Source organism: Rhizophagus irregularis, chromosome 23 (genome assembly GCF_026210795.1).
Source record: "Rhizophagus irregularis chromosome 23, complete sequence".
NCBI classification, from domain to species: Eukaryota; Fungi; Glomeromycota; class Glomeromycetes; order Glomerales; family Glomeraceae; genus Rhizophagus; species Rhizophagus irregularis.
The window spans coordinates 2203167-2224662 of record NC_089451.1 but is presented as its reverse complement, the minus strand read 5'-3'; the positions used below and the strand labels follow the sequence as shown (position 1 = coordinate 2224662).

Genomic DNA, 21496 nt, shown 5'->3' with positions numbered 1-21496 from the left:
ATTTCTTGGATATCCTCTTCTATAATTCAGGGTGGATCGTGGATCTCGCACTTGGATTTTCTGCGCCGCTTAACAGTTCAACCTCTTAGGATCTCTTTCTGGTAACGGACTGGATTTTTGGATGTTGGATAGTTGACTCACACTGGCCTTCGGGTAAAGTTGGGGTATGCGATTCTGTAATAGTTTAGTTTTTCTTTGCTTTAATTTATTTTAGTTTAGATTTCTTTACTTGTATGAGTCGTGAAGCTACTCTTTTTATTTTTTATTCATTTATTTTCTTATTTTTGTAATACTGTTCGATTATGTTTTCGAAGTTTAAAATATCAATAAAAGATAAAGTCACAAGACTGTTTGCATAGGAAAGGATAAAACTACCACCATTCGATTCGTCTCAGTGAGACGATTCTAACAAGCTATGATACATCTTTGTACGATTATTAAATGCCAAGTTATTTAATATATTCTTTATATAACTGTGATTATAAACGGTTCTTTTTAATATAAGATTTTTGAGGATAGGTGTGATAGTGACTATAGATAGATTGTGACTATATAGGATAGATTTTTAATAATAAAGTGTTTTGAACATTCAACTGGTGTGACTATATAGTAGAATGTGACTATAACGGGAGTGACTATAGAGGAAGTTGACTGTAAGCAGAATCCTGGATAGATGGATTGTAACACTAGCAAAAATCTGTTGTTCAAATGTAAAATCAAAAATAATATTTAAAAATCTACTTTTTTTCTTTAAATAAATTTGTAGAATAGGCTAAAATATGTTTATAAGTTTATTTATAATTTTCAAATTTATATTTAATTTTAATTTATAAAAAATTTTATTATATTAAATCATGTGATTTATTCTACTTTAGACAATTTCCAAAAATGAAAATTTGTTATACAGATTACCAAAAAATAATAATTATTATTATATAATCTATATTTATCTGAATAAGGAACTAATGAGTGGACTTTATAGAATATAAATAAAGGTTTGTTTTTAAATAAAAATAAGTGAAAAATTTCAATTAGTAGGATTTTTTATTGTTTACTTTTCTGCTTTTATATAAAATAAATAAAAATATTTATATATATATATTGTTATACAATAAAATTTAGTTTTTTTTAAAAAAAAAATATTTTTTTTAAACCATATTTTTTTTTTAATCACAATACATTTGCTAGTTTATTAAGAGTTAAAAGTATAGAAATACATAAATATAGAAAACTATATAATAAGATCCTAATATAATTAACTAACGAACTACTTATCATATTAAAAAAATACCCACATATATACTATTAGGTGGAAATTATACTTAAAGAGTAAGACATATGTATATATAAATGATTTTTTTTAGCAAAAGTCTCTCTTTCTACATGAAGGATTCTACAGAACCTATTGTATCACAGTAAAAAAAGATTTTTCTTGTAATTAGGCCGTTCTAATAAACAATTATGTTTAACAAGAATCTTCTCTAAAAAAAAAGAGGGGGGTGGGGTCAAAAAAAAAATTACAGATTTTTTTTACAGTATTATTGAGCGTAAAAATTGAGGGGGGAGTATTTATTATATTAATTTTTTTTACAATATTAAAAACTTTTAAAATAAGAGGGATTTTATATTTTTTTTTAAATGTAAAAAAGTAACTATTCTTTATTTTATATTTTAGTATTATTTTCAATTATACACATTGCTTTTTTTTCATTTGAAGTTTACCTTTTGTAAAAAAAGTTACACCATTTTCTTGACAAACCTCGCATAAAGGATATACTATTCTAAATCGGGATAAAACTTCTGGTGATGGGTTGATAAGATTATCCTCCTCGCCACAATAGTAACAAACTTGTGAATGTTCAATTCTACATAAATAATAAGTCTGCTCAATTGGTGAATCACAAGTCAAATTCATTCCAACAAACACCTTATTATATAAAGGATGATTTTCTGGAACAATAGGCGAACCACATGTATATGCAAACGTTTCCATAGCTGTTTGCAATATTTCACTATCGGATTCTCTTAATACATATTTACTGAAGATGCAGCGTAATTTTGTGCAAGATGTACAAAGAGCAAAATCACGAACCCTTGCAACAACTAACATTCCATTTGGTGCAAGCTCTTGACATACAAGGTTATTTTTTTTACTTGGAAGGTCAATTTCAGTAGTATTACGTCCGTATAGTGAATTGAAATTTTGATAGTGATCGGGATCTAAATTAAATTTTGATAAATAAGAAAAACCAAAATTGTTAAAAAATATAAAATTACCATACCACTTGAAATTTGTGGGTCTGGTATAAAGTGTAATTGATTAAAAATCTCCTGTGGTAATCGAATAGAACCACAAATAACACATTCATTTTTTCCGCACTTTTTGATCTTAAAATAGCCAATATAAGTAAAAGTAATAATTTCAAAGAAAATAAATAATCTATAATGTAAAATCATACCTGGAATGAATATTCTCAAACTAAACAATGAGATTTAATAAATTTTTGTAAATCAACACAAGTACGAAGTTTATTTTTTGAAGTATTATTTTGAGTAACGGTAGGATTAACCTTTTTTAAAATCTATATTTTTACCCAATAAAATAGCAAAATTAAACACGTATTACTCATATATCCATGTAAATACAAATCAAAATACTTACATCAAATAAGCTGGGTCAATACACTTAAATTTCTGATTATGTAATTTCAATCGGGTAGTTCTATTTTGTAAAATTTCTTGAGTATCTTTGATAGCTATTTTCATTTTCTCGCTTAAAGTTTGATTGTATAATGCTGCATTTCGAATTTCTTCCATTGTTCCCAAATTTTTAAAAACTTTCTCAGAGTCAGAACTCATATCACTTCTCTTTAAGGCTACACCTTGTAATCCAAGATTTATAATTGACATTATACGTTCTGCAGAATTTGACCATGAATGATATGGTGCTGTTCGAACTGCTGCTAAAAAATTAAAATCTCCTTCCAAAAACAAACAAATCATTGCAAGTTGAACAGAACCAAATGTAGTTTGATGGTCAGCGCCACCATCAGTATAAATAACTAGCATTTCGGGCAAAATAGTATATTTTTTACGTAAACATTTTAACCATTCAGCAGAATGCCTAAGTGCTGAGCTAGGTTAAAAAACAGAGTCCTTATAGGATACATATACTTGCCCTTGATAGAAACTTTCGCTGATATCTTTAGGAATGTTATATAATAATGAAACAGATGGTGTTATTGAAAGTTTTGTAAAATTATGATCACATGATGTTAACTCCATATCAGCAAATGCTAATGTAGCTTTATTGCGAACTCCTGTTGATGTTTCAACTATTTCTCTGATTGGAACTTTATGTTTGTCATCTGCAGATATAAAGCAGGTGAAATTTCGAAATTTGATAACAAAAAGCCTTGTATAACGAAACAATGCAGCACAATAATGTGCATCAGGATGAGATTTTCAGAGAAGTCTACTTTGCACTTTATAAGAAATGTTAAATCGACCAGAATATTGTATAGCAGTTTTTGTATAGATGTTTTTCGGCCAAAATTGGAGTCTAATCCACTCACTGCTTGGAACTGAAATTGTTGAAAATTTTTCTTCATCATGCTTAGCTTTTAGGCGTTCTGTAATACTTTCACGTAGTTCTTGAATTGATATTGCAACTGGCATATACAAATTTGAGGTATGTCATCGATCATGTACTGCTAAAACAATCTTTAAATAAAATCAAAATATTCATATTAATACTTTTAATATTAAATTGGATTATTAATTAAATTACTTACTTCATTAAAATATGCATCCATTTCGTTCTAAAATTCATCAAATTTAGTTCCTTTAAATCCTCCATTTTTTCGTAAATCAAATACAATATTTGGATCTTGAGTTTCATACATCAATTTTATGCGTTCTTGTACTTCTTGAGATATTAAATTTGAATTGCTTATCGCATTTCCAGTAAGATCTTGATATAGTGTACATAATATAGCAGGTGACAATCGTGTATAAAGTGAATACTATACAATATAAAAAAATTTTAAGCATTACATTTTGTTAAGATTTACTTAAAAAGTTTAACTTACTTTATTAATCACATTTTTTCTCATTTGCCGTGTACTGTATTTTGGTAATGACTCGTGCGCTTTTAGTAAAGATTGTGACTCTTTAGTTTTATCAAATAACTCAACGGTATCTGGTCTTTTTCAAATCCAATTTAAAGTACCAATATAATTCCCACTATAGTAACGATATAATGTAATATTAAATGGAAGTTCCATTTCTTCCAAATATGCAGCTTGAAAAACATTATGTGGAATAAGATCGTCAATGCAGATAGGATCATACTCAGCCTTATCTTGCATTAAATTAATAATATCGGTATATTTATTACTCATTGATGAAGTTTTATTAATATCTAATACTTTTATGTGATCAATTCCATTTCGTATAGGTATACTACTGCTATGAATAATGCGCATCCTATTATTTACATTATCTAAATATTCTACATACTTTTTTGATGTCGCACATAATTGAATAACTTCATCGATAAATTGTTCCCATTTTTTATCACTTGCCCACGGTTGAATTAATGAATTTTCTAGAGCTTCTACATGACGTTTCAAAGAATTTCTATTTTTTTATGATGTGAATTATTGTAGTATTGATTATAAGATAAACTTGCTTTATATTCTGGTAATTCTTCTATAAATTTTGGAAAATGATATGATCGTTGAATAAACTTGCTGCGATGTGGATCAATATACCAGATAAGGTTACTCAAACGGGATACAAACTGTATTCCAGAAGTTGTGTGAGCGTTCCCAAACCACCCAAGTTTTGGATTCTTAAAAGATCAATAACGTGATTATATAAAAGGTTATTTCGGGTGGTTAAACCTTGTGCTAGAGGAAAATGAATATTTGTAGCATTACTCATTAAAATATTAAAGGCATTTTTGTGAATTTCTGCTTGAGAATTATTGATATCATCATAATCATCATTCCATATGAATCTAATATGTGTAGCTTTTAAAAAAATTAATATTTCTAAGTTCTCTTGAATTCCTTTTAATATTATATGCCAATCTTTTGAATTATCTTTTTGAAAGTCAACTGATATATTCACGTTTGGTATATCATTAGTAGAAAGAGCCAACTTTAAAAGATCAGATAAAAGTCCAGGGGGTTCAATACTTATTGCTGAAGATTTGACAATTTGTTTCCCGTTTTGATATACAGAAACTAGCAGGTATAATCTCATGATTTTACACAAAATTTTATACTCAAAAAGGTACGTGTTTATTTAAAGAAATAACAATGAAAACAAAGAACTTGAGCGAAGAAAGAAAAAAAATCTGCGAACAAAGAACCAGTAATATTACTTTAACAGGTAACACAACATTGCATAAAGGATAAAAAATGTTCTGAATATTGATATGCATTAGCGATCATGTGAATTTATCAATTTATCGAACTTTTATATTTATTTTATAGTGAAAAATTTTAATATTAATATTTATACTTAAAAACTGAATATTCGGGGGGGAAAAAAAAAAAAAAAAAAAAAAAAAAAAAATATATATATATATTTACTTTGCATTTTTCTAGTATCTATATAAAATGTAAATTTTTGAGGGGGGGGATTTTGTTAAACATAATTGTTAATTGGAGTGGCCTTATTAAACCATATTAAATACTATCTAAACAAAAGTTTTTAAATAAATAATTTAATTATACAACATTTTAATTCTAAATAAATATTTATTATAAAATTTTTATTATATAATACATTATTTTAATAATAAGATCAATGATTAAGATTAATGATAATATAACTAATAATAATAAGATTTTTTCTTTTAAAAATTGTAATTCCAACCAGAATTAAGAAATTGAAAGGTTAATAATATTTTATAATTAATATTTTAAGAAAAAAAAAATTATTAGTATTTTATTATTAAATTGTAATTCCGGCCAGAATTAAGAAATTGAAGGTAAAATAATGCTTTATACTTAATACTTAATACTTAATACTTATATATTTTAAGGAAAAAAAATTTATTAACAGTTTTTAAAGTATAATTGTAATCCCAGCCAGAATTAAGAAATTGAAGGTAAAATAATGCTTTATACTTTAATACTTTTAAATACTTTAATACTTATATATTTTAAGTGAAAAAAAAACAGAATTATTAAAGTGATTTATTATTAAAAATAATAAAAAAAAATATATTAACCTATTTTAAATAAACTATGTACAAATTAAAATAAAAAGATAATATTAAATAGAATAATGTTCAAACCCCTATTCAAATCCTATATATATATATATATATTCCAAGAAAAAAAAAAAAATATTACACAGATAAATATTTAGTCCGGTCATAAAAATTGAATCGATCAAGTAAAGTAAGTAAAGTTTTCGATTTGATCTATCTAATTTTCTTTTTTTTTTTATACAGTATTAATTACCTTATATAATTACAAAAAAAATAATCCTTTATAATAATTGAAATTATTCATTCCTATTAATAATTTTAAATACTTCAAAACTTTCAACACAAAAACTTGATGAATCATCTCTTATATTAAATTCATAAGAATTTTTTCTAGCACTACAAGAGAAAGATTCATTAAAATTACAATCTAATCTTAAATCACCATTACCAAAATTAATTACTTCTATATCACTATTTAATTTATAAATAGCATTTTTGAAAAATTTTCTTTGTATATAACTAACGCAAGGATTATTAGATTGTCCATTTTTAAAGGAAAATATAAAACTATTCATTGTACTTCCATCAGTATTAATATTCCAAGTAAGTGGATTATAACCACCCAAGAGTTCATCAGTACCTGATACTTTCATTATAACGATGGTACCTTTAATATTATCACATAAATTATGAAAAGATTCAGAAGTAAAACCATCCCTACTACCCCTCATTAACAATTCAAAACGATATGGTAATTTATCGATAGGATAAGAATTACTTTGATCAATCCATCCACAAATGTATTTTAAATGATCCCAATTAATTAAACGAGATTGAGCACCATTACCTCGTGGTATCAAACGTTGAACTCTCTTGAATGGCATTAAAAAGTAAGTCATTATAGAATCATATATCTCAATAGGAATAAGACATTTATAAGGCCAAACGTAACGTTGAAATTCTGATTGAGTCATATTATAAAATCTAATATAAGGTATATATTCTTTTATGGAATTTTCAACGGCCTTAACATCACGTGCACTCCATGATTTAGGATCTTTTGAAACATTAGGATTTTGATTAATACCCCATTTAATAATATGTTCCCATAATTCCACTTCATATATATTTAATTCATTACGTTGAAGTAAACCTAATAATATAGTTGATTCAAAAGAAGAATATTTTGATGATTTAAATAATATTGAAGGATTATCACAAATAGTTTCTAAACAAACATTTTGTAAAGCTTGAAATGATGGATATTGAAAGGCAAATTGAGTTATTTCTAAACAATTATCTTGTAACCATGATAATTGCGCGGTGGTAAAATTTTTTTGAATATAACTAGTTAAAGAAGTGAGAATCATTTCATCGGCCGATACCAAAAGTTCGATCACGAATGCGCCATCTTTATCTTGTAATTTTGCTTGACCGGTATAACAAAAACTAGAAAATTTTATGATGTTAATAAAGATTGAATTATATCAGATTATATAATAAATTATTTAAATAAATTATGATAATAATATAAAATAATAATTACCTTAAAATGACTTCAAACACTTCGGGAGAAATATTTGGTTTACGAAAGATTATCATACCATTCTCACGTTGTATCCATCTACTTGATAATGCAGCAAGAAAATAAGAAGATTGATTTCTTAGAATTTCAGAGTGTGCATGGAAAGTTCTAATTGAAGGTTCATTTCCAACATAAATTATCATATCATAATCAGTGTTTGTAAGTGATGCATGATGACGATGGTGTATCAATGATGGCAATCTTTGGTGTGGTATTCTTGGACGACTATATGTTAGCATTTTTGTTAAAATAATTTGAGTGTGTGTATATATATATATTATTTGTTTATTTATTTATTTACAGATTAATTTTAATCGAAAAAAAATTTAAAAAACTTTTTGAAAAAGAAAAAAATACCTGTATATTTATAGGAATTTTTTTTCTTGTTTAATCTTTTTCCCCCTGAACGAAAAAATCCAACAAAAGCAATTTTTTTTGTGAAACGAAAATAAGATATACCAAAATTAGGAGAAAACACAGCCATCGAAAAAATAATCAGTTTATGTTATTTAAATAATAATAATAATAATAATAATATATTGTACCGGAGATTAATAAGGTAAACATCATTATTATGAAGTGTTCCTCTACAAACAAGTAAACACGTAATTTGTAATATTCTTTAAATATAGGTCATTACTAATATAGAAATATTTAGAACAATGATAATTCTATAGTTCTTTTCTTTAAGCCATTTATTTAAGAAAAAAGAAAAAACTTGATTGTTATATGAAATTTACGCCAATTAAATGGGTAATACAATAGTCATTATGCATAAAAAAAATAATATTAACTGAAGTAAATATTATATATTTAAAGTAAAGTTAATCAGAGATCATAAAAATCGTGAGTATCGTGAGTATCGTGAGTATTCTATTATGGAAATCCTCGAATTTTCTGTAAAAGAAGGAGTTTTAAAAAAAAAAGAGGTGATAAAAAAATGGCTTGAAATGGCAAAAAAATGATGGCACAATTGTTGGGGGTACCTCTTTGTCCGTGAGTGCAGATCGTGTACATTTTGTATCACCCATTTGAACAATCGAACTTAGTCATTTTTTCAAAGTAAGAGAATTAGTTGTTACATCAATGCGTCTTTGCATTTTTTTATTCCATATTAATGACGACTGCGTGGAAGCTTGTTTAGTAACACTCTTCTTTTTTGCCAAAAGAATCCATTTCTTCCTATTATATTCAGATTTATAAATAAAAGCGCATACACGTTTACACGATTGCATGCACGAAACAATTGAGTTTGATAAGATATATTTCAATATAGATAATCAATCTACTGTACAAAAAAAAAACCATTTTTTAAAAAAAGGGTTTAAACGTTTGTGTTACGTAATGAAATTTAAAATTATGATTAAATTATGATATCATATAAAAAAAAAAAATGTTATTATTATAATAAAGAATCCATTATATTATATTCATTATATTTTTTTTAAAAGAAATTTCTGCGCCACATAATCAGTTGAACTCAATACATTGTTATGAAGATTTTTTGGCCTTTTTAAAATTCCCATTCCTATTAGTAGCCGAAATATCGGAAACAATGATTAGCTTTTAACCGATTGAAAAAAAAAAATTCCCTTATCATCAAATATTTTTCATTTCAAATATTTGTAATATTTGTAAACTCCTTTATTTGCAAACAATTGAAACAATTTATATAACCTGATATTTTTATATAATTGAAATATTTTTTAATAATAAGGACGCCACAAATGTACAAGTTAAGCCAAGTTAACCCGTACATAAAAGAACTTAAATTTTGCTATTGTTTTCAGAATTAGGATTTAAAGTTTTTTCTTTATTATATTAAAGTCTATTGTTTTTTTATATAAAAAAAATGTGATGTTTATATATAAAAAAAGCATCTTTTTAACAAAGAACTCTCGTGTGATTTTTTTTTTGTCAGAAAGATTCAAAGAAGAATATTTTCGGTTTGTTTGTTTTTTTTTATTACGAAACTTGCCGATTTCTTTTTTTTTTTAAAAAAAAAAGACAAAAAAAAACAGATGGGCAAAAAAAAAAAGAATAATCTAATATTCAACAATGATGAATTTTCTACTAAAATCTCTTTTTTTTTTTAACGCGAATAAAAAGAATATATAATATGCATATATAGTATATACACATATTTACTATGTTAAGTCATTTATTACCATTAACCGTTCAAAAAAATTCGTGATTTACATTATGTTCTTTTCGTACGACATAAAATTTTTTCAGCAAGCACAAATAATTACATCACGGGAAATTATATAATGTTGAAAGATTAACTAAACCAGTTTAAGTTGCAAACAAAATATTATTGGTCAAAAATTTATTTGAAAAATAAAAAAAGTATGGGAACCAATCATCAACAGAAAAGTATGTGAGTATGACAAGAGGGGTACGAATAAAACTATATATATACAACAACAAAAAAAAAATTTCCAGATAATTCTAGATAATAAAAAATGTACCGGAGTTATTAAATTATAAAATTACATGCAATAATAATAATAATATAAAATATAAAAGTACTCTTTTACTAATAACTTTTTTTGTATTTGTATATTTAATTCGTAAATTAATTTAACCTAAAATGTATTTTTAAAGAATTTTCATATTGTGATATTTTTATGAATAATAAACGACTGAAACGAGAATTGAATTGAAATATTTTCAGTAATATCCGACATTTCATAATTTTATAGTATAATAGTTATTTTATCCCTGAAAGATAATATCAAGAAATGTATGTAAGATGTATGTAATATTAAATACTTGTAAGAGAAGATATAAAATGTTTTTCATTGATGCAACTTTACATCTACATATCTTTATATCTTTGTCCAATAAGAACGAGCACGTGTACAACACGTGATTTACTAACACTGGATATTGAGATATTGAGAATGTAATTTTTTTATTTTTTTATTTATTATTTGGGAAAAAAACAAAAATAAATATAAATATTGATGTAAAAAATGAATGGATGAGACACGTGAAGAAATTAAAATGAATCGAACAATGAGAAAATAAATAAATAATGTCGAATCGAAATGTGAAAAATGAAAAAAAAAATGATACGCGAATGAAAATAAATTTAATAATCGAAAAATAAAGAAAAAAAATAACGAAAGAAGAAAAAAAAAATACGAGATTGCCAATTTGTAAGAAACGATTGTTGTTAAAATTTTTTGTTAATTAATTCGAGGAGTTTTGCCGATTGACGATTTTTTTTAAGAAATAAAAAATTTATAAGCCGAATTTTAGTATTCATAATTTTTTTTGCCAAAAGTTTTATATAGTAATTTTTATCTAAGTTTCTTCAGATTCTAAAATCTCATTTTGATAATAAGCAAAACAAATAGCTCTAGCCTCTTTCCCAAGACCCAAAAAGTCAACATTCAACCAAACATCATAATAATTATTCCTATCCATCGTATCGTACCATTTTTCATCATTACCAGTATATAAATATTCCAATAAAGGAGCAAAAGTTTCAGGAGAAGGGAGATTAATAACAATTAAAGAGTCATCAGAGGATTGTGAAGCTTCCCTAAATATTTCACGGAAAAAAGGAGATTGCAATATTAAATAATCTTTATGTACCCAGAATGGAGTAGTAAGTCCTTCAACACGAAGCTCAGCATCAGCTGTATCAAAATTATTAAAATGAAGTTCTCCTTGTTCACGTAAACTGAATAGAAAATATGTCGCTGGTACACCTTCGATAAAATCTACAGGAGTATAATTTATTGCATAATAGTGATCTTCGCTAGGAATGATTGTGGCCATGATATATTATGATTAAGGTATAAAAGAAGTTTTTTACGAAAAGTTACGAAATAAATATAATAAAGTTTCAAACTTTATTAAAATTTTGAGAAGGGAATTAAGTGAATTCGAATTTTTATTTTAATTTATTTTTTTATTTTTTTTTTTGAATTTTTTGAAATTATTTCCCTCGTATTCCAAGCCTTTATATATATCACCGAAGCTATTATGAATCAAAAAATTATTACAAAGAAAATTCATTCTTCCCAACAAAGTATAAAGTATTCATTCATATATTAATTAAAACCGCGATAACATTTTATAAAATATACATATATTTATATACTTGAGCTCCTACGTTTCCATTAAGTTCTCCTTGATTTCGTGTAGATTGTCAAATATATTAGATAATAAAAAAATGATATTCTGTCGCGTTTCACTGAATTTTTTTATCTATTTTGAATACATGCACATGCCACATGCATTGGAAACGTCATCGATGGAATTTATAACAAAACAATAGTATCACCACACGCTTAAACATTGTTGTGAGTGAATCAATGTGTATGTAATGATTTTTTTTTAAAGTTGTCGATTAAAGCAGTTGTTAATGATATGAAAGATATGAAAAGAAAAAATCGTGAAACAATCCAAAAATGTCTTTATAAAACGCACAAATTTTTATCTTTAAGTTTCAAATTTTGAAACTTCAAAAAAAAAAAAAAAATTTTTTTTTTTCTTAAGAAATTTAAACAAATCTTTCCTTTCAATAAATTAATTATTGGTAAATCTAATCCAAACTTGTACATTATCTAATTGATCAATTTTACTAGATTTATAGTAACCATAGTAAAATAAAAAAAAAAATTATTATTATTTCCCTATTATTTATTATTTTAAAAAGCGTTATTATGAGCGCCAATTTTGTTTCATTTTTTTTTTTCCAGATTTACATTTAATTCTACCTAAAATGTTAAGTTTTTTCTTTAATTTTTTTAGAGACATAAAAAAAAAAATGATTATTATACTTAGTTTCAAATAAATATTGTTCCATTTTTAAAAAATCATATTAAACTGGGGCTCATTTAAACATTTACCTTTTTAATTAAAATGACTGAATATTCATGGTTATTTTAACAGGATTTTGAACTTGTATATTCTCTTGCGAAAAGGAATCAATTGAACTAGATAAAGTAAATGAGGAACCACATGAAATTCGACTGTCCATTGACTCTATTCTTGTTAAATAAGGTATTATACATTAAATATTGATTTTTTAAACTTTCAAGGGACAATTTTTAATTCTTTAACAAACGGTAAAATAATTCTTTAACCAATCAGAAATTTCTCAAATTTTTTGAGTAAAAAAAAAATACTTTGTTGACAAATTAAGTATATAAATAATCAATTTATTTATTTATACCTTTCGCCAAAAAGCTCCTGAACCTTACGATGATATCTCTTACCCCTGAACCATAGAATTTCTCTAGATATATACTTTACCATTTTTCCGGTTTATTCCCTTACTTAATGGCTTATCTTTTTTAATCTAACCATTTAAAGAAATCAATGTGGTTAATAGAATAATGAATGAACCCTATTTTGTAAGTTTCACAGCAGCAGATTACAGATTATGGTAACCCTAATGTAAATATTATTCACATATTGTAAAGTTATTTATATAATGTGCATTTAAACGTGGCAAATAAAGGTTTCCTCTTAATAAACGAACTCGATTTTATAAATCACTTTACTAATTTGGAAAGTTTAAATTGTTTCAGAAATCTGGTAATGATCATAAAAATTTATTATTAAATAATATTAACAATAATAAAATTATTAATTCTTATTATTATTTAAAAATATGTTCGGATTTCGGTATGACCGAAAGTTGGTACTTTTGATTGATTTTGTGTTTTTTTATAATAATAAAAGGTTTATAAGGTTTATATTGAACCTTAAACAGTAAGTTGAAACTTAAAAACAATACTTCAAGTTCTAAAAGAATATATTCGGTAAATTCGGCGTAATCTATTATCCTATTACAGAAATTGTTTGTGGTGAAATTTTCATTGGATTTTTTTTTTCCCAACAATATTAAAAATTTATTTATCCCACATATCTAAAATAGCCAATAATTCTTCGTTATTTATTTTTTTTTTAGTATATTAATATTATTATTTCAAAAGTATTTCAAAGTACTCCATTCGAAATTCTGATCGATTTTAGTGAAGGGTCCCGTTAATTTTTTTTTTTTTTTTTTGTCTTAAACATTGTTCTTATACGTTTCTTTTTAGTGTCATTAACATTTTTTACGCGTGAGAATTTATCTACACTTGATATTTACTTGATATGGTTTGATCCCGGATCTATAAATTCACCATATTCTGCCTGATTCTTTTAAATTCAAATGGTAAAAAAATCAAATCTTTTTTGGGTTTTTTTTATGCAAATTATTTTAATGTATGCAAATTATAAATTTTTTTTTCTCACCATTTGTTTTCACAAGATAGGGGTGCATCAATTGTAAATCATCAATCTAATCTTATAACTGATAAGTTATTATAAAATAAAATGACGTAATGATATATATGAGATTTATTTGTATTTAGTATTTTGAATTGTGCCAATCAAAATATGTAATTTTTTACACACAATTATTTGCAAATATCATAACTTTTATAATTTTTGGTTAAAAATTTACTTTTAAACACTAAAAAAATTATGGCAAAATTATTAATAATTTATATAAATTATATAATATATATATAATTACATACAATTTTCTTTAAAAAATAATGATAAATATTTTTTAAAAGTATTCAAAACAAAAATATTAATATGAAAACTTGGCCATTTTATTTAAAATTATTTTAATATAACCAATAAGTTGTTAAGTTTAAATATAATATTTATATTTTTATATAGTACTAATTTTCAAATTCTTTTTTACTAATTTTCACTATTTTAGATAAAATTACTTTTTTTATTTAGTTAAAATTGTTTAATAAATTAAAAACCATTTGTAATTTAATTTTTATGAGTATAAATATAAAAAAACCATATTTTTTTATAATAGTAATTATAGTTTTTTTTGTTTTCTATTATTTGTACAAATATATGATCTTTTATTAATTTTCTTTTTTTAAAATAGATTTTATATATACTTGAACAATTTTTAAACTTTAAGTTTATAAAGTATTATTAATTGTTAAAAATTTGTTTATTTTTTATGCAAAAAAATAAAGAACTTATAATGTATTTAATATTTATTTAAATATTATTTAAATCTTCTTAAAATTATTTAACTATTTTTTTATATTCAATATTATTCAAATTATTATTTATATTAAATATCTTTACAAACTCCATAATTGAAATTAAGATTAAAATTAAAATTAGATTGAAATTAAGATTAATAGTTTAATCTTTGATTTACATAAAATTGGTGTTATATTAAAATTAAGATTTACTATTATAACTTTTAATAAATAAAATATAATTTTTTTTAGTAATAAGTAATAAAACTGAAATTTTAATAATTATTTTAATAATAATTATATTTATTAAATATAATAAACTTGAAGAATCTTTAAAGAAGAGAAAAATTCCAATATTTTACCTATAAGTTTATTGTATTCATAACATAAAAATTAATAAATGTATCAATTTAAAAAAATAGGACAATTTCTTAATATTAGTTTAATTAAATATATCCGATATTCCATAGAATCATATAAAGCAAAATTTTATAGTTATCTGATAGTATTTTATATGCAATATCAAATATGAAATTTATTTCATTATTATTTATATACGCAATAAAATTATATTCATATATATCAATTCTATAAGCTAATTAATGAAAGAAAGAAAATAGGTGATAAGATTATACTTTGTTAGACTATTACTAAACTATTTATACATAATCATTGATGCCTCTCAGATAATAATATAATATTGAATTTTAAATTTAAAAAATATTTTAAATTAATTAAATCTACATTTGAATAATTATATTATGAAATAATTCTACTTTTAAAAAAATAAATTATAAGATCTAATATACACAAGAACAAAACATTGGAGTATTATTACAGTTTTTTATTATTAAAAAATATTTTAAATCTATAGGTGATTAGTAATAGATTTAAAATAGGTGAATTAACTTTAATTAAATATTAAAAAGATTTTATTTATATAATAATTGTAAAATTTTTAGTAAAAAAAATTAATTTTCCAAATACAGCAATAAAAATTAATGAAATTAGTTAAAAAAAATATAAAAAAGTATTTTGAAATGTATTTAAACAAGAATAATTCAACTTGAATTTAATTAGATGAATAATAATCTAATCTAAATCAAATTAAGGTCAAATTTTTTGGCATAATTCAGATGTCAATTATTTATATTTAGACTAGTTATTCAACTATTAGGGTAATAACATTTATTACGTAATATTTTAGGGGATGTGAAGGTATTTAAAGGTTATATAACATATAAGTATAACGTAAGATTTTTCATATTACATGGGAGTAGGTGGGTATAAGCTTATAGTAAATGAATATTACGTAATAAATGTCACTACCCTTATTTAAATTTAAATTGACTAATATTTAATATTAAAACTTAAGTTGAATTATAATTTAATAGCAACCTATTTATTTTTGAATTTATTTTTATATTTATTAAATGTATTTATTAAATGATTAAATTAAGAAATATTTGCTAAAACTATTTTTTTCAAAATTTTTGTTTAATTAAAATTTAATCCAAAACTATTTTTATAATAAATCAATTGCCTAAACTATTTTTATGCTTTTTCAAAACTAATTATAATTTAAAAAAAATTTCAGATTTACTAATTTTTTCATTAAAAATAAAATTTTTGAATTTTAGATTTTTTAATTTTATTATTAAATAAATTTCAGATAGTAACACTAGCTTAAATATTTTATAATTATTTATTATTATTAGCATTTATTTAAATGGGTTTAAAATTTGTGCGCACCTGCGCACGTGCGCACCCCCATGGATATATTATATATAAAAGTCAAAAATGACATTCTAAACCCTTCATGGCTCATTAAGTAAAGTTGTAGAATAGGCAAAATTACGCATAGTAAATAAATTTTTAAGGCTCTATAATATGTACGTGAGAGTTGCGGCATGAATATTTAAAAAAATCGGGATTTTACTAAAATCACGTGATAATTAATGATCGACAAATTTACTATATAAAAATTACCAAAAATGGAGGGGTGCGCACATGCGCGGGTGCGCACAAATTTTATTTCCTATTTAAATTATAATTGAATAAATATTACTAATTAAAATTAAATTGCATAGTAATCCATAATTTTACAATCATGTAATTTATATTTAAAGAGAAACTTATAAAATATTATTATTCATGTTTAAGAAACTGACACAAAAATCAAAAATGATACTTACAATATAGATAAAAAAAGAAATAATTAATTTCTTTAAAATCAATTTTTATGAAATGATTATTACTAAAAAAGAAATGATTTGTATTTTATTTTAATTAAAATGATGATTTTTGTTGAAATTACATATTTAACTGAAATTATGTTAACTTCAGCCAGAATTATATTTTGGATTTTGGATTTTAGATTTTAGAAAATATGTGACCATATAATTTCAATTTTAAGGAGTAAATAATATAAAAAAAAATAATAAATTTTTTTTTTAAAAAAAAGTTTATATGTAAATTATGCATAAAATTATCTAAGTATTAAAGATATTATGCTAAGGAATGTGCTAGAAATCACATGATTATGCTCAATTAAAGACCTGACCCCCTCTATCTACTATGTGATTGAATTCTGATTGGCTAAAAAAATATATATAATATATAATATATTATATTAATATATATATATTATAATACAATTAGTTTGCTATCTAATAATCCAATTTGCAGTTGTTTTGTAGTCCATTTATGTTTATAAAATAAAAAAAATTTATTGAAATTGAACTGCTAGATGGTGAAATAATTGCAAAAAAGCTTATTAATAAATAAATTGCTATATATTATATAAATATTATAATACAATTATTTTACTATTCAATAATTCAATTTGCATAAACTTTTTTTATTTTATAGCCCTCTTTATACTTTATAAAACAAAAAAATTCATTAAAATTGGACTTTTAGATGGTAAAATAATTTCAAAAAAAGCTTCTTAATAAACAAATTATATATTATTTATTATAAAAAATATACAATTACCGATTGTAGGGCTTGACCCCTACTTACTTACTAAATCACGTAATTTCTGGCATGCCCTAATTTAATGTAAATTTTTTGAAAAAAACTTAAAATTTCTCACCTTTCACCCTGATCACCGATACAAAAAAAAGGTAAATTATAAAAACTGGCAGTATAATTTTGCTGAGATAAATAAAATGGACGAATGGTTTATTTGCCATGATTCAATTCAACATTATCAAAATACTATAAGATGAAAATGCTGTAATAGAATTCCGCCTACTATTAAAATAGGTTATATATAAAACTCTTTAAAGATCCTACTATAAAAGGAAATTTTATGTTACATTATTATGATTTTTTTCCTTTTTAGTCAATTAACCAATAGAATTTAAGCAAATCTTAAGGTAAGATTTCATATGAAAGTGAAATTTCTACCAGTAACATATCTTAGTAGTAGGTGGGATTCTGCTGTAATTTGGATGTAGCAAGTAAGTGATTTGTAAAGCAGACTGAAGTTAGATGGTCTAAATTATTGCGTCTACCATATTTCAATCCAGTTCAGTTCATTACAATCGACCTGATGTACTGCTTATTTCTGAATATTGCAAAATAGATTGTAAGAAGACTTTACATCAGGAAATTATATAGTGCGAAAAGTTGCGCAAGTTTACACATCATAATATTTCGTAAGCTTCCAGACCCGCCGCAAGTTTGTGTAAGCGTAATATTTTGTAACTTTTTAAAATATTTCGAAATATTACGATATGCAAAGCTTCGTAATTTTACGATTTGTAATATTCCGTAATTTTGCAGTTCGCAATATTTCGTAATTTTACATAATATTTCGTAAGTTTTCAGACCCGCCGCAAGTTTGCGTAAGCGTAATATTTTGTAACTTTTTAAAATATTTCGAAATATTACTGTATGCAAGGCTTCGTAATTTTACGATTCGTAATATTCCGTAATTTTACTGCGTAATACTTCGCAACTTTTTAAAATATTTCAAAATTCTATGATGCGTAATGTTCCATAATTTGACGATTCGTAATATTCTGTGATTTTACACAACTTAATATTTCGTAATATTTCAAAATATTTCGATAAATAATACTTCATTTTCTGTACTATAAGTTTATATAATGTATGTTTTATTAGATATAATCATAAAAAATTACAAGTATTTATTAATATATACAGAATACATAAAAGTAAAAAAAAGAAAGAGTAGAGTAACAATATTATTAGACGTAAAAAGAAGAGAAACAGCTATAGTAACGTTAGTATTAGATATAAAGATAAAAGAAATATTGTTATTATTGTTAGTATTAAGGTAAAAAGAGTTAAAGAAACAGTAAAAGGAGTAAAAGAAACATGGATATTATCGTTAGTATTAAAGTACAAGTAAAAAGAAATAAAGGAAACGTAGATAGTATTGTTAGTATTACGACATAAAGTAACAAAGAGGTAAAAAAACGCGTTAATATTAAAATAATTAGTATTAATAAATAAATATTTCTATACCTGCAAAGTAATTGAACAAAAGAATAAAGAAATAAAGAGAAAGGAAAAAATAAACATGTTGTTAGTATTGTTAGTATCGTTAGTATTAAAGTACAAGTAAAAAGGAATAAAGGAAACATGGATATTATTGTTAGTATTACGATACAAAATAACAAAGAGGTAAAAAAAAATGAAAATAATTAGTATTAATAAACAAATATTTCTATACCTGCAAAGCAATAAATTATGAAATATATGTAAATATATTGTATATAATTAAAGAAATAATAGAAAGAAGAGACAAAAAAATTAAAAATATTGAACAAAAGAATAAAGAAATAAGAAACAAAAATAAATAAGACAAAAATGCGTGCATGATTAAATGATTAAATGATTAAATCACATGTAAGGATCAGCCTAATTTGATTGGCCAAAAAATACGATATCGTAAAATTACGGAAATCCGCATTTTAAAAAATCACAGAAATTGTATATGCACAATTACTAAATATTATCCCCTCGTGATAAATTAAAAATTATCAACACAAATTCAACACAAATTTAACAAATTTAACGAAATTTGGCCAAAATTAACAAAATTTTACCAGAATTATCAACACAAATTGAACACAAATTGAACACAAATTTCAGCCACGATTTATTTATGTCACACCCGTGTTGTTAAGAATTAATAACCATTTTATTTATTAAAACTATATTAATTATGGTAAAAAAAATGCTATTACGTGTGATATATATAAAAAATAATATTTATTTTTTATGCAACCCATAATTCTCTAATAAACTATTTACATACCGACCTTTCTCCTCCGTGTTATAAGAGTCAATAGAAAGTATATCATCGTCAGCTATGCCATCATTGGCCGCACCATCGTTGGCCGCACCATCGTTGGCCGCACCATCGTTAGGCCTACCATCGTTAGTCACACCATCATCAGCCGCACCTGCTCTATCGTCAGCTGCTCTATCATTACCATCGTCTACATCATTACCATCATGAGAATCATCGTCCGAATGTGTAAATTTATCCCTATTTTCCAACTTTTGCTAAAAATCAATAAATAAATAAATAAACTGTAATTCAAATAATTCACATTTTGCAAATTGTAAATTAAAAACTTACTAAGTTGTTGATTATCTTCGACTTCATTATACTTTCGCTCATTTGAATGTTTTGATTATTAGGATTTAAGTACGTTTCACATATGCTAATCGCATACGCTATTTGTGTTTTTGAGGGATTTTTATTTTCTTTTCGCAACTTATCAATTATCAGCGACATATATGTCATAGGTTGCCCATCTTTAACCTTTTTAAATAGGTTGTTGTAACATCTTTTCACCTCCGCCTTATCTTCCATTCCTGAATCTTTGACGGACTAGCCTGAGTGTTAATAGACGGTAATTTATGCCCAGTCGCTTCGAAAACAGAATACATAACGTCTTTAACTCTAGACGTGAACGTCCCTCGTATGCTTCTATGTTGTTGTACTAACTATTAAAAAAAAATGTTAGTATGAAATTTAATAAAATTCATAATTGCTTTAACTTACAGTCGGGGCAATTTTTTTTTCGAAAAAAATAATCCATTGATTTTTTTTGAACTGGCGCATAAATTCCGGATTTTCGTCTTTTAAATATTTTTCGGTAGCGAGTTTGTACTCGTCTTGCGAAGGATAAACAAAATTTTCAAATAAAATTTTCGACACCTTCTTAACGAGCTCCTAATCAAACGAGGTTAGCATTTCAGGTTTACATTAAATAATATTCATCTTTATTACCTTTACATACTCCGGATCTATTGTATTATTATTATTTTTGTTATTATCGTTGAGCTTTTTTTCTATCTTTCGAGACGGGTTTCGAGATTTTTTTGTCCGGTGATAAGAACTTCAAGCTTAGAAATTATCTGCGAATTGGTTCTTAATAGTTTTTCTATTGTTTTTTTATTAACTTTAACAATAAAATATAATTTAACTATATATTATATAATTTCTTTTATAAAGAATATGATACATATTATGTCATATATACCATCAACACTATCATCGGATATTCTCACTCGCTTCTCAGCTTCGCTACCCTCAGTACTACGTTTTGAAAATCTTTCATTATCGTCAATTCTTCGTTTCTCGCCACGCTTTGTAGCCAT

General features: G+C 24.2%; 4 protein-coding genes across 4 annotated transcripts; all 4 read right to left on the bottom strand.

Annotated features, from left to right (window-relative positions):
• Positions 1-4211: 4211 nt before the first annotated feature.
• Positions 4212-5271, bottom strand: OCT59_015468 (uncharacterized protein; the record flags this gene model as incomplete). The annotated part of the gene is made up of 2 exons (XM_066140027.1): positions 4212-4641; positions 4802-5271. 2 exons carry the CDS (start codon positions 5269-5271, stop codon positions 4212-4214), a joined length of 900 nt encoding a protein of 299 aa, XP_066002848.1.
• An 850-nt stretch (positions 5272-6121) lies between these two features.
• On the bottom strand, positions 6122-8149 carry OCT59_015467 (uncharacterized protein). The gene is made up of 2 exons (XM_025315561.2): positions 7776-8149; positions 6122-7678 (listed from the first exon to the last, which is right to left on the bottom strand). Exons 1-2 carry the CDS (start codon positions 8051-8053, stop codon positions 6526-6528), a joined length of 1431 nt encoding a protein of 476 aa, XP_025182584.2. The 5' UTR covers positions 8054-8149; the 3' UTR covers positions 6122-6525.
• A 2977-nt stretch (positions 8150-11126) lies between these two features.
• OCT59_015466 (uncharacterized protein) lies at positions 11127-11606 on the bottom strand (the record flags this gene model as incomplete). The annotated part of the gene is made up of 1 exon (XM_025331781.2): positions 11127-11606. The coding sequence occupies one exon, from the start codon at positions 11604-11606 to the stop codon at positions 11127-11129; it is 480 nt and encodes a 159-aa protein (XP_025182585.1).
• An 8489-nt stretch (positions 11607-20095) lies between these two features.
• OCT59_015465 (uncharacterized protein) lies at positions 20096-21496 on the bottom strand (the record flags this gene model as incomplete). The annotated part of the gene is made up of 6 exons (XM_066140026.1): positions 20096-20392; positions 20469-20553; positions 20688-20839; positions 20898-21068; positions 21126-21142; positions 21379-21496. The coding sequence occupies 6 exons, from the start codon at positions 21494-21496 to the stop codon at positions 20096-20098; spliced, it is 840 nt and encodes a 279-aa protein (XP_066002847.1).